A 12,521-nucleotide genomic window follows, 5' to 3' on the forward strand; every position below is an offset into this window, starting at 1 on the left:
TTTACTGGAACCGAAATCTTTAAGTCTTTGGGTGAGGATTTTGCTTGTGCTTGTGTCTTTCTTGTTTCTTTGTTTCTCTCTGTCTGTCCATCGGTCTCCCCCCAAAACAGCAGAATTGTTTTTTGTGTGTGTGAAAGGTAGACCTTTTACACAAAATAGGTTCTATGCATCAAGTCAATGGTGGATCGCTCCCTCTGGGTTGGGGGGTGGGCTGTTGCCTCAAGTGAAGGAGTTCAAGTATCTCGGGGTCTTGTTCACGACTGAGGGTAGGATGGAGCGGGAGATTGACGGGGGGGATTGGTGCAGCATCGGCAGTAATGTGGACGTGGTACTGGACCATTGTGGTGAAGAGAGAGCTGAGCCGGGAGGCAAAGCTCTCAATTTACCAGTCAGTCTTTGTTCCAACCCTCACCCATGGTCATGAGCTTTGGGTAGTGACCGAAAGAGTGAGATCGTGGATACAAGCGGCTGAAATGGGTTTCCTCCATAGGGTGTCTGGGCTCAGCCTTAGAGATAGGGTGAGGAGCTCGGACATCTGGAGGGAGCTCGGAGTAGAGCCGCTGCTCCTTCACATCGAAAGCAGCCAGCTGAGGTGGTTTGGGCATCTGATCAGGATGCCTCCTGGGTGCCTTCCTTTGGAGGTTTTCTGGGCCCGGCCAACTGGGAGGAGACCCCAGGGTAGACTCAGAACTTGCTGGAGGGACTACATGTCCAGGCTGGCCTGGGAACACCTTGGGATCCCCAGGAGGAGCTGGAGGGCGTTGCTGGGGAGAGGGATGTCTGGAGTGCCCTACTTAGCTTGCCACCGCAACCCGACGCCGGAGAAGTGGCTGATGACGAATAAATGAATGAATAGGTTCTGTGCCTGTTAACTAACAATCTCTGCTGTCTCTCCTGTTGCAGCATGCAGCGACTTAATTGCAGAAGTGTTTGACTTTGCTCATGGCATGTGTGCTCTGAGACTCACTGAGCAGCAGATAGCGCTGTTCACTGCACTGGTGCTGATCAACCCAGGTAAAACCAAACCCTTTCTCCTTCTAATCTCTTATGACTACATCCACACACCCACAGAGACTTCTTTCCCTAATACATATTTGAAGAAATTCTGATCCGTTTCCCCTACTCTCTCTATTTCCAGATCGGCCATGTCTAGAAGACAAGGGCAGGGTTCAGAGACTGCAGAGAGATCTGGAATTGGGCCTCATACACATCCTACGCAGGGACAACCAAGAGAGTCTGCTGAACAAGGTATATCACATAAAGGGTAATTTTTTTAGCAACCTGAGGCATATTTTTGTAGTTTTTGCCATCATGCATGTCAGTTATGATCTCGTTCTACTCACTGGCTTCATTTGGAAGATTTTGGACACAGGACCACTGCTGGACACAGCTTTACAATGGTGTGATTTGATGCCGCGGAGCATGATCCTTAAAACTGTCCTTACAACAACAAGAAAAAAACCCAGTTAGACTGTGTACATTAATTTCCCATTATCTATAACTCAGTTGTGCTGGCGGCGTAGTTTATCAATGGTTACTACGACCTACGGTAAGTGTAGGCTGTTCATTCCTGCAAGTTGAACCAGGAAGTAGCTCAGCAATGCAATCAACCATTGATAATACTGGACATTTCGAGTAAAAACATTAACTTTCACTGTGGTTTTCACATCCAAATACGTGGAGTTGTTGAAACACGTCTGATGCTCGTACTCCATGGCAGTTGGTGCCATTGTCCTCCCAGCTGATCTTAAGGATCTTCCTGAGGCATCGCTGTTGGTATGCCTCGGGTGCCTTCAGATGCCAGCTGTATGTGGTCCAGGAGGATAAGCGCACCAACTTCAGCGTCCTCGAGGAGGCCAACATGCCTACCATAACTGCCGCCATCGCACAGCATCAGCTGAGATGGACTGGCCATGTCCTCCGCATGTCTGACTCTCGCCTCCTGAAACAAGTCCTTTACTCTCAGCTCGTGACAGGACGCCGTGCCCCAGGAGGACAAGAGATAAGACAACATCAAGGCCCACATAAAAGTTTTGGCATCGAGCTTAACACCTGGGAACAAGCAGCAAAAAACAGCGAGGCCTGTAGACTGGCTGTCCTTGAGGGTGAGGGGGCTACAACCGTGACCTCCGCTGTGCTGCTGAAAACAAGCGCAGACTCAGAAAAGAGCGAGTTAGCAGAAAGGCCCAAACCTCCAGGATCAGCCTCTATGCCCACCTGAAGACCCACAAGGACCTAGAAGGAGCACAGTCATACTCGACCCCGAATGACCACAGATGATGACTCCATGGCACCCCATTGTAGGGCTTGGTCCAGCAGTGGTCCCGTGTCCAAGCTCCTCAAAATGAAGTCGGTGAATAAAAGGGTATCATTACCGATATGCACAATGGCAAATATCATGCAAATAAGGTCCTTGTAAAGAAAACGAATCACCCTTTAAATAGACCTGTAATAACATTGTATAGATCTGATTTGTTAAAATGTGTGTCACACACACACACACACACACACACACGCTTCTCCCAAGGTCTGAATGTGTCTGTGCTCTTCTGTAGCTGTACCCGAGGATGGCGGTGTTGAGCTCACTGAGCAGTCTGCATATTGAGAAGCTGCACTGGTTCAACCAGCGCTACCCACTGACCGTCCACTCTTGCTTCCCTCCCCTCTACAAAGAGCTGTTCGTCCCCGAGGCGGATGTGCTCCCTGGAACCGTTCACTAAACTAATTAGTCATGCTACAGTAGGAGATGCTCGCTCTCTCTGTCTCGCTCTCTCTCTCAAGCTCTCTCTCTCTCCCTCCCTCTCTCTCTCTCTCCTTATCCGATGAGAGGGTCTAAGGACAGGATGTTGTGTTGCTTTAAAGCCCACTGAGGCAAATTTGTGATATTGGGCTGTACAAATAAGATTGACTTGACTCTCTCTCTCTCTCTCTCTCTCTCTCTCTCTCTCTCTCTCTCTGGCTCTCTCTGTCTCTCTCTCCCTCCCCTCTCTCTCTCCCTCCTTATCCGATGAGAGGGTCTAAGGACAGGATGTTGTGTTGCTTTAAAGCCCACTGAGGCAAATTTGTGATATTGGGCTGTACAAATAAGATTGACTTGACTCTCTCTCTGTCTCTCTCTCTGTCTCTCTCTCTCTCTCTGTCTCTCTGTCTCTCTCTCTCTTCTCTCTCTCTCTCTCTCTCTCTCTCTCTCTCTCTCCTCTCTCTCTCTCTCTCTCTCTCTCTCTCTCTCTCTCTCTCTCTCTCTCTCTCTCTCTCTCTCTCTCTCTCTCTCTCTGTCTCTCTAGCTCTCTCTGTCTCTCTCTGTCTCTCTCTGTCTCTCTCTCTCTCTCTCTCTCTCTCTCTCTCTCTGTCTCTCTAGCTCTCTCTGTCTCTCTGTCTCTGTCTGTCTGTCTCTCTCTCTCTCTCTCTCTCTCTCTCTCTCTCTCTCTCTCTCTCTCTCTCTCTGTCTCTCTCTGTCTCTCTCTCTCTCCCCTCAGGGATCATTTCTATAGTTCCTAACTTGAGAAATGTGTTTCAAAAGTGATGAGTTTCTCTCTCCCCCTCTCTCTTGCCCCCCCCCCACACAGCAGTATGTTATTAAATTAAGTTTCCATATTTCTTGCTGAAAGAATATATTTTTCTAATGACGGTGATAGGTATGAGGACCGCCGGTTGTAGCAGGTTGAGTGTAGTGCCGCTTCCTGCAGAGCGCATCGCAGCCGATATCAGACACCACAAGATTCAAATATCTGAACATTTTTGGTAAAGCCGAATACATTTCTCCTCTTCCGAGGAAAAGAGACGCGTGTGGGGTTTCTCCCCGTGCACTCCCTCCTCGGTACGCGGTCCCGCGGGGAGCGCAAATTAACTTCCTGTCAGAATGCGCTGTTGTGATTGGCTTGCCCAACGCATTTAGCTTTCGGAGGACGCTGCGTTGTCTGCAGGAAAAGCGCTTGGCTGGAGGAGAAATCTGTCTTTTTTGTGTGTGCGAGTGTGTGTGTGTGTGTGTGTGTGCGCTGTTTTCTCTTTGCTCCGACGTCGGCGCGCCGTGTTCCCTCCACTTATCTGCGAACAAAGTAATGAGCGAGGAAGCGGCGAGGATAAGTTGGGTCATTAAGCCTAGGTGATCGTAGTTTCTGATGTCCGCGGAGCGGAGGAGATTGTAATCGCGTTGATTTTGATGTAACCCTTCCAATAAACTGCTGATGTTTCTGAAAAACCTGCAGGCTACGGCCCCCCTGTGTTTGTTTGCCTCCCGACAGGCGGTGCACCGTGAGCAGTCGCGCTGGACTGGGTGTTGTGGTTCCTCCTTGACAGTCGGAAGGGTCGTGCTACGGCTGGCTGATAGCACCATTACAGATCACGATGTCCTTAAATGTGTCACACTTCGTCTCAGGACACTTGCGTGAAACGTCCTGAACTTCCCGATTATTGTCAAGGAGGCAACTTTATTGATACACAAGGCAGACTCGATGTGCTTCACATAAAAAAAAACAAAAAACAACAACACAATAATAAAGGATTTAACGGTCTATTCCGTTGCCTACCAACACGGGGATCGCTGGTTCGAATCCCCGTGTTACCTCCGGCTTGGTCGGGCGTCCCTTACAGACACAATTGGCCGTGTCTGCGGGTGGGAAGCCGGATGCGGGTGTCTCCTGCTCGCTGCACTTGCGCCTCCTCTGGTCGGTCGAGGGGGACTAGCCGTGATCCTCCCACGCGCTACGTCCCCCTGGTGAAACTCCTCACTGTCAGGTGAAAAGAAGCGGCTGGCGACTCCACATATATCGGAGGAGGCATGTGGAAGTCTGCAGCCCTCACCAGAGGAGGCGCTAGTGCAGCGACCGGGACACATACCCACATCCGGCTTCCCATCCGCAGACACGGCCAATTGTGTCTGTAGAGACGCCCGACCAAGCCGGAGGCAACACGGGGATTCGAACGGGCGATCCCCGTGTTGGTAGGCTACGGACTAGACTGGCATGCCACTCGGCTGCCCTAACACAGTGTTTCTCAACCCAGTCTTCAAGGAACCCCTATCCTGCAGATTTTCATTGTAACCCTGCATAGGTAGCCCTGCTTGTACTTACTCGACCAATCATCTCGCAGCACTTAATTATGCAAGGTGTGCAACATCTGACAAAATTCACTGCTGATTGGTTGAATAACTACAAACAGGTACCTATTCAGGGTTGCAAAGAAAGTATGCAGGATAGGGGTTCCTTGAGGACTGGGTTGAGAAACACTGAACTAACATAAACATTTTTAATATGGATTTAAAAGTAGCCGGTTGGCGGAGGAAGTCTCAGATCTTCTGGAAGTGTATTCCAGATTTGTTGCATAGTAGCTAAAAAGCCGTCAAAAGACACGCATGTCAGGGCCAAGGGTCCCATCCGGGCCCCCGACCAAGACGAGGCAAATTCATCAATGTAGCACATCTCCACAACAAGGCAACTCACAATGCTCCACACAAAACACTGGAGGCAGCAAGAGAAGCAACATGAGGCGAAAAAGAAATTCAAAAGCCAATAAAAAGAGAGTAAAGGTTGAAGGAGGTCTGTAAGGGCCCCTAATGTGACCTTATAACTCATAACATGATAGTCTATAATGTCATAAAATCTTGAACCTGATACACTCGGCGGCAATTTTGCCCATGACCTCTTTAGATTAGATGGACTGCATCTATGTAAAGCTGCACTTCTCCAGCTGCAACAGCCACTCGGAGGACGCCTCACATCTACCCACGCACACCGACCTCTGCCATGCGAGAGAACACCCAGCCCATGAGGAGCAATTAGGGGTTAGGGGTCTTGCTCAGGGACGCCTCGACTTTTTTTACTAGGAGGAGCTGAGGATCGAACCAACAACCCTCCTGTTACTGAATGACATGCTCTGCCCCCTGAGTTACTGACCAGTTCTTATATTACTGTCTTGGTGATTATTCCTTTGCTGAGTGATATAATAACATTGACCCATAATATAGAAAATACTCTGAAACGTAATTACACTGGTAAAATACTTCCATCCATCCATTATCTGAACCGCTTATCCTGCTCTCAGGCACCCTGGACAGGCCACCAGGCCATCACAGCCCCCCCCACACACACACACATGGACAATCTAGTACGGCCGATTCACCTGACCTACATGTCTTTGGACTGTGGGAGGAAGCTGGAGCTCCTGGAGGAAACCCACCCAGACACGGGGAGAACATGTAAACTCCACGACCCGGGACGACCCCCAAGGTTGGACTACCCCGGCGCTCGACCCAGGTCCTTCTTGCTATGAGGCGAAGCTAACCACTGCTCCACCATGAATACTTGTTCATTTTTATTTGTATTTCAGCCCCTTGGGGAACTACTTGTGCAAAAGTAGAACAAGGATCATGACAAGGTTGCATAAATCCTACATTGCGTGGAACCTTTCCAATCAAACAATGTACATGCCATCTATCTATCTAGTATCTGTCCACGAGATAGAATGACATTTTACAGCAGCATTAAGGCCACGATAACTGCTGTTTGTATCCTCCCTGATGCTAATGCCAGGAACGCCATGCAAGAACGTAATGACTCCATCAGCAAACAAACGGTGCTGCAACCAGATAGCAATTTCATTGTAGCTGGTTATTTCCACCAGCAGGTTTTGGGCCCTGCAAGAGAAAACAAAACCCTTCACCATGTTTATTCAACATTGGTGGCTGCAGAGCCCCCACCCCCCATCCCATCCCCTCCATATTGGACAGTCGGACCACATCTCACTATTTTTACTGCCAGCTTATTCACAACTGATTGAAAGGATTAAGCCAGCCTTAAAGACTGAAAGTTTGGACAGATGGAGCGGAGGAAGCGCTCCAGGACTGTCTAGGAACACTCCGGTTGGTGGTTTGTTTAGGGTGGCTGTGACAGCAAGAGTTACAGCCTGTATCAGCAAGTGTGTTGATGATGTAATGACAACAAAAACCATCAAGTCACTTCCTAATCAGCGGCCCTGGACGAGGCACGGGTGCTTTCTAGAGCCAGATATGCCGCCTTCAGATCAGGCAACAGTTGGGCACACAACCCAGCCAGAGGCGGACTGAAGGCGGGCATCAGGGAGGCTAACCGCAGGTAGCGGCACAGGCTAGAGAGCGACCTCAACACCAGCAACAACCCTAAAGACGTGGTACGCTAGCTAGGGCATCAGAACCGGGGGCAAAAAAGTTCCCTCCAATAAACAAGAACATCCACTACTAGATATATGCATAAAAATATATATATAATATTGGACATATACTTGACAAAGCAAGAGAGGCGAGATTGAGATGGCTTGGACATGTGTGGAGGAGAGGTGCTGGGTATACTGGGAGAAGGATGCTGAATATGGAGCTGCCAGGGAAGAGGAGAAGAGGAAGGCCGAAGAGGAGGTTTGTGGATGTGGTGAGGGAGGACATGCAGGTGGCTGGTGTGACAGAGGAAGATGCAGAGGACAGGAAGAGATGGAAACGGATGATCCTCTGTGGCGCCCCCTAACGGCAGCAGCCGAAAGTAGTAGTAGTAGTAGTAGTAGATTGGACATATACTTCCTGGTTCCCATCCCACAACATGTAAAAGTATTAACAACAACAACAACCCCCCCCTCCTCCTCGTGTCTTTGGTACCGGCGGCGGCCCGCTGACACGTGACCGCGGTGACGTATCAGCGGCGCTCACAGCTCTTCAAGGCGGCAACGACGAGTCGCCCTCCGCTGTTCACCGTCGCTCACAGGTTTGTAAAGCCCCTCACAGACAAAGTGTACGTACCCATTTTTAAAAGATAAACACGTCGTTATGACGAAGCCTGAGGTTGAAACGCGTATTTAATGAAGTACGTGTATTTTTTTTTTGCTAACGCCTGTCAGTGCTAGCCAGTGAGCGGGAAGGCTAACTTTAGCTAGCAAGAGACCTCCTGTCAATGCTAGCCAGTGAGCGGGAAGGCTAACTTTAGCTAGCAAGAGACGGTGTGATAGTCACGCGCAAATGAGTTCTAAAGGTTATAACGTTCATACGGGACGGGCGACGTTAACGTTGTTGTCAGTACAAAGTTTTATATGGCGTTTAACTTCATTTCAGAGTATTGTGTGTAACCGGTTATTTTCTTGCCCGGTGCGGGATTCGATATGGGGTGTACTGCACCACAAGGCGACGTCACTGACCGCTCGGCTAAAGGGACAGACACTGTTAGCTAGGGGCTAACGTGCCTTATTAGTAGTTTACATGTGTTTTGGTAGTTTGGTAACTTCATAATATGTTACTGTAACTACTAATAAGACACGTTAGCCCCCTAGCTAACGGGTCTGACCCTTTAGCCGAGCGGTCAGTGATGTCGCCTTGTGGTGCAGTACACCCCGTATCGAATCCCGCACCGGGCAAGAAAGTAACCGGTTACTTTACTAAGCTGTTGGGTAACTTTGCTAGCTAGCTAAGCTTACCATGAGAAATGAAAACCTGAGCTTACAAGGCTGTACAGCATGTACAGTATGCATGACAGGCAGGTTTAAATGCACATTTTGTTGCGCTTTGCTGCATATTGCTTTCTTGCACTGTTCTATGTTATCAATACAAAATGCAATTCTTATTTGCTTACAATCTGCTCTGACCACTGTTTTTATTCACCACCAGTTTATGTAAAACGCTGATTCTGAACAGCGGGTTTATCGATATGCATGAAGGTTAAATTGACGACGCAATGATTTATGTGTATTAAATGTGTAATGGGTAATGAAATGTTGAAATAATAGTACACCAAGCTCAAAAGTAGTGTGCATACTGGTATTTTTGGTAAGAGAGTTTATTCCGTACATGTAGTCATAAAGACAAATGTACATGGGCCAAGCATATCAGTCACGTTTATTTCCTTTGTTTTCAGCAGGTAATGATGCAAGGAGACAGGGAAGAGGCCAGGGTCAGGGCCCCACGAGTCTTTTATGCTAGACAAGTGAGTGAATAGCTACAATAGACTGCTAACATTACTGCTTCAAGTTGCAACAGTTGAAGTTAATGTTATTGGTTTGATGCTTTTGTTGATGTGTAAAACCAGTAATATTTGATAAATTAATACAGTAAGTACATATCCAACGTGTGATGGTTTTCTACTGCATCTTGTGGCTGCTTTCAGCAGGACAGTCGCAGCCCCCTGGCCCAGAGAGAGAGAGAGAGAGACAGAGAGGGAGAGAGGGAGGAAGAAAGAGAGTGGCATTAGACCAAGAGGTGAGCGAGCTGAGGAAAGATATTTGTGTTCACTGTTGTCATGCTCCAATGACTGCTGGGATAGGCTCCAGCGTCCCCCGCGACCCTGAGTAGGATAAGCGGTTTGGATAATGGATGGATGGATGTTGTCGTGCTTTTGTTAATATTGTTTTGTATATGAATTTCATATACAAAACAATATTCTGTACAGAAATCTAAATACATTACTTTATTAGGATGTGCAGTCTTGCTGTGAGGTGCTTTGGGTAAATGTGTTAAATCAACTACCATGATTTGCCTCAATGATGTACAGATGTCTAGGCTTTACATTTTTGTCTCAAATAACTTAAAAATGGTTAGTTAACTGCAGAAATTGAAATAAATAATAATAATCTTCTGGGGGAGGCCGTATCATATGGCCATGAAACATGTTTTTCTTTGCTGAAAACTGCTGTAAAATGGCAGTTTAAAACTTTAAAAAAAATTGTTTCCAGGGGAGCATGCCCCCGGACCCCCCTACAGGGTTTTGTCTCCCCCAATATAAAACTCTCCCCTACGCCCTTGCATGATATACAAACCATTACCAACTATAATACTAACAACAAATGTATCACACCCACTCTCTACGAGATAAGTTCAACAAGTTTTATGCTCGATATGATCTCAATTAAGAGCTGGCTACGAAGACTGTATCCCCCTCGGAGGACAGGCCATTCTTGCTCTCCACATCTGAGGTAAGGAGGTCAATGCTGAGAATCAACATGAACAAAGCATCTGGACCCGATAACATCCAGGGTAAAGTTCTGCATACTTGTGCCCACCAACTAACAGAGGTCCTCACTGACCTCTTTAATATGTCACTCACTCTGGAAATGGCCCCACCTGCTTTATAAAAACAACTACAGTTTTTGTGCCTGAATGACTACCGACTAGCTCTCACTTCTACCATAATGAAGTGTTTTGAGAAGCTGGACCTCCAACACACCAGACTGCATCCTGGCCGGTTCGGACCTGTAACAGTTTACGGACCATGCCAATGGATCTACAGAGGATGCCATTGCCACTGTCCTCCACTGAGCTCTAACCCATCTGAAAAACAAGAACACATGCCAGAATGCTCCTATTAGCACTGCTTACTCCTCATAGCACTATTTAGCACTACTTTTAATACAATCACCCCATGACATTAGTGGCCAAACTCTGTGCTCAAAGTCTGAATATAATTTTTTATAATTAAGAGTCTAGATTCCCTTACTAATAGCCCCAGACAGTTAGAATTGGTGACCACAATTCCTCCACACTCACCCCAAACACAGGTGTTCCCAGGGATTCCTGTTGTGCACTTCATCCTATATTGTACACTGTATAGCCATGACTGTATCCCCACACATGCAGGCTACACAGTTGTCAAATTTGCAGATGATACAACTGTTGTTGGCCTGATCTCAAATGATGATGAGTTATCCTGCAGGATAACTCCGCGGACTGTCATTCAAATGAACACTTAACACTGTCAAATAAATCCAACCAATTTGTATATACTGTACTGTAATTGTACGCATACCAGTATGCTCTGTCATGTCCATCTACCTCAGGCATGTGTGTAAGTAACCCGCTAACATCTATTTCAGCATCTCTGATATATTCTCTGCACCGTTGCACCTTTATCACTTCTTATTTCACCTGTATAAGTCAGTCCTTGTGTATATATCTGAAGATTGTTGTGTTGTATTGTGTTGTAGTGTTGTTATTCTATGTTAAGTACACTGAGAGAGCCACGAAACCGGAGTCGAATTCCATGTATGTGCAAACCTACATGGCCAATAAACATGATTCTGATTCTCTGATTCTGAGGAAGGAGGTTGACGATCTAACAGCATGGTGCTCTGCTAACAACCTTATCCTCAATGTCAACAAAACAAAAGAACTCAGTTGATTTCAGGAAGCAGAGGAAAGCACCCTCCACCATTTACCTAAACAGAGCAGAGATTGAGCAAGAGAATAACTTGACATTTTTTGGAATGCACATCGCTAAAGGTCTCACTTGGGCTGTTCACACCTATGCCCTGGTAAAGAAAACCCAGCAGTGCCTATACATTTTAAGGAAATGCAAGAAAACTAAATTCCCACATCCCAATCCCGTCCTCGTAAACTTCTCCAGAGCAACAACAGAGAGCATTCTGGCTAACAGTATCACAGTCTGGAGTGGCAGCTGTTCGGCTAGAGATCGCAAGGCCCTGCAGTGAGTGATAGAAACCTACCAGAATGTTATTGGCACTGTGCTACCAGACATTAACAGCACTGGAGAAAAGAGGAGTTCGGAAGAGAGCACAGGGGCTCTTAAAGGACAGAACACACTCCGGCATTTGCCTTTCTACCATCTGGCAAACTCTTCAGGAGCATGTGTTGCTATACTACCAGACTGGCTAACAGCCCCCCCTCCCCAAGGCTGGTGTGACTATCAAACTTGGCTCAGCTCTAGGTTGGATGGGTGCACCTTATTTTTATGCATTCAGGGGACTATTGGACTAACACTTGTTTAATATTTTTTATTGCAGGTTATTGTTGGATGCAGTCCACATTGGTACATATAAGCAATCTTGTTTATCCACTTTTCTTTCAATAGCAACATTATTACAGCATAAAATAACTTACAATTATTTGGTGGATTTTACACACATCAATGGGCGAGGTAGCTAAAAGAAATAGACCCATGCTAGAAAACAAGAGAACTAACCAAGAGAGCAGAATAAGCATATGTACAGCTACCACTGTTACAGGATAATACCGTTGATCATTCAACCCGTGCCTTCACCCTTCCTCAGACCCTTTAAATATCTCAACGCTGGTCCTCGTGCCTTATCAAACACTCTCCTTTTCCCTGTAATCTTGAATCTAAGCTTCTCCAAATGGAGGATCTCGCCCACCTCTCTCAGCCACATCTCAAATGAAGGCCCAGCATCAGACTTCCATTCATCCATCCCATCCATTATCCAAGCCGCTTATCCTGGTCTCAGGGATGCTGGAGCCTATCCCAGCAGGCATTGGGCGGCAGGCGGGGAGACACCCTGGACAGGCCGCCAGGCCATCACAGAGCGGGGACACACACACACACACAGGGACAGTGTAGTAGGGCCGATTCACCTGACCTACATACATGTCTTTGGACTGTGGGAGAACACTGGTGCACCCGGAGGAAACCCACGCAGACACTGGGAGAACATGCAAACTTCACACAGGATGACCCGGGACGACCCCCATGTTGGACTACCCCAGGGCTCGAACCCAGGACCTTCTTGTTGTGAGGGGACCGCGGTAACCACTGCGCCAGCGTGCC

General features: G+C 47.4%; 1 protein-coding gene across 1 annotated transcript in view; it reads left to right on the forward strand.

The window, feature by feature from the left end:
* rorc (RAR-related orphan receptor C) overlaps positions 1–2,723 on the forward strand; it is a 20,366-nt gene extending 17,643 nt beyond the window's left edge. The window contains 4 exon segments of the mRNA XM_056286555.1: positions 1–31; positions 904–1,014; positions 1,139–1,248; positions 2,556–2,723. The exon segment at positions 1–31 is cut by the window's left edge and continues 7 nt beyond it. Coding sequence (XP_056142530.1) covers positions 1–31; positions 904–1,014; positions 1,139–1,248; positions 2,556–2,720 — 417 coding nt within the window. The 3' untranslated portion in view covers positions 2,721–2,723.
* The last annotated feature ends 9,798 nt before the right edge of the window (positions 2,724–12,521 follow it).

This window comes from Lampris incognitus, chromosome 9, assembly GCF_029633865.1.
Source record: "Lampris incognitus isolate fLamInc1 chromosome 9, fLamInc1.hap2, whole genome shotgun sequence".
NCBI classification, from domain to species: Eukaryota; Metazoa; Chordata; class Actinopteri; order Lampriformes; family Lampridae; genus Lampris; species Lampris incognitus.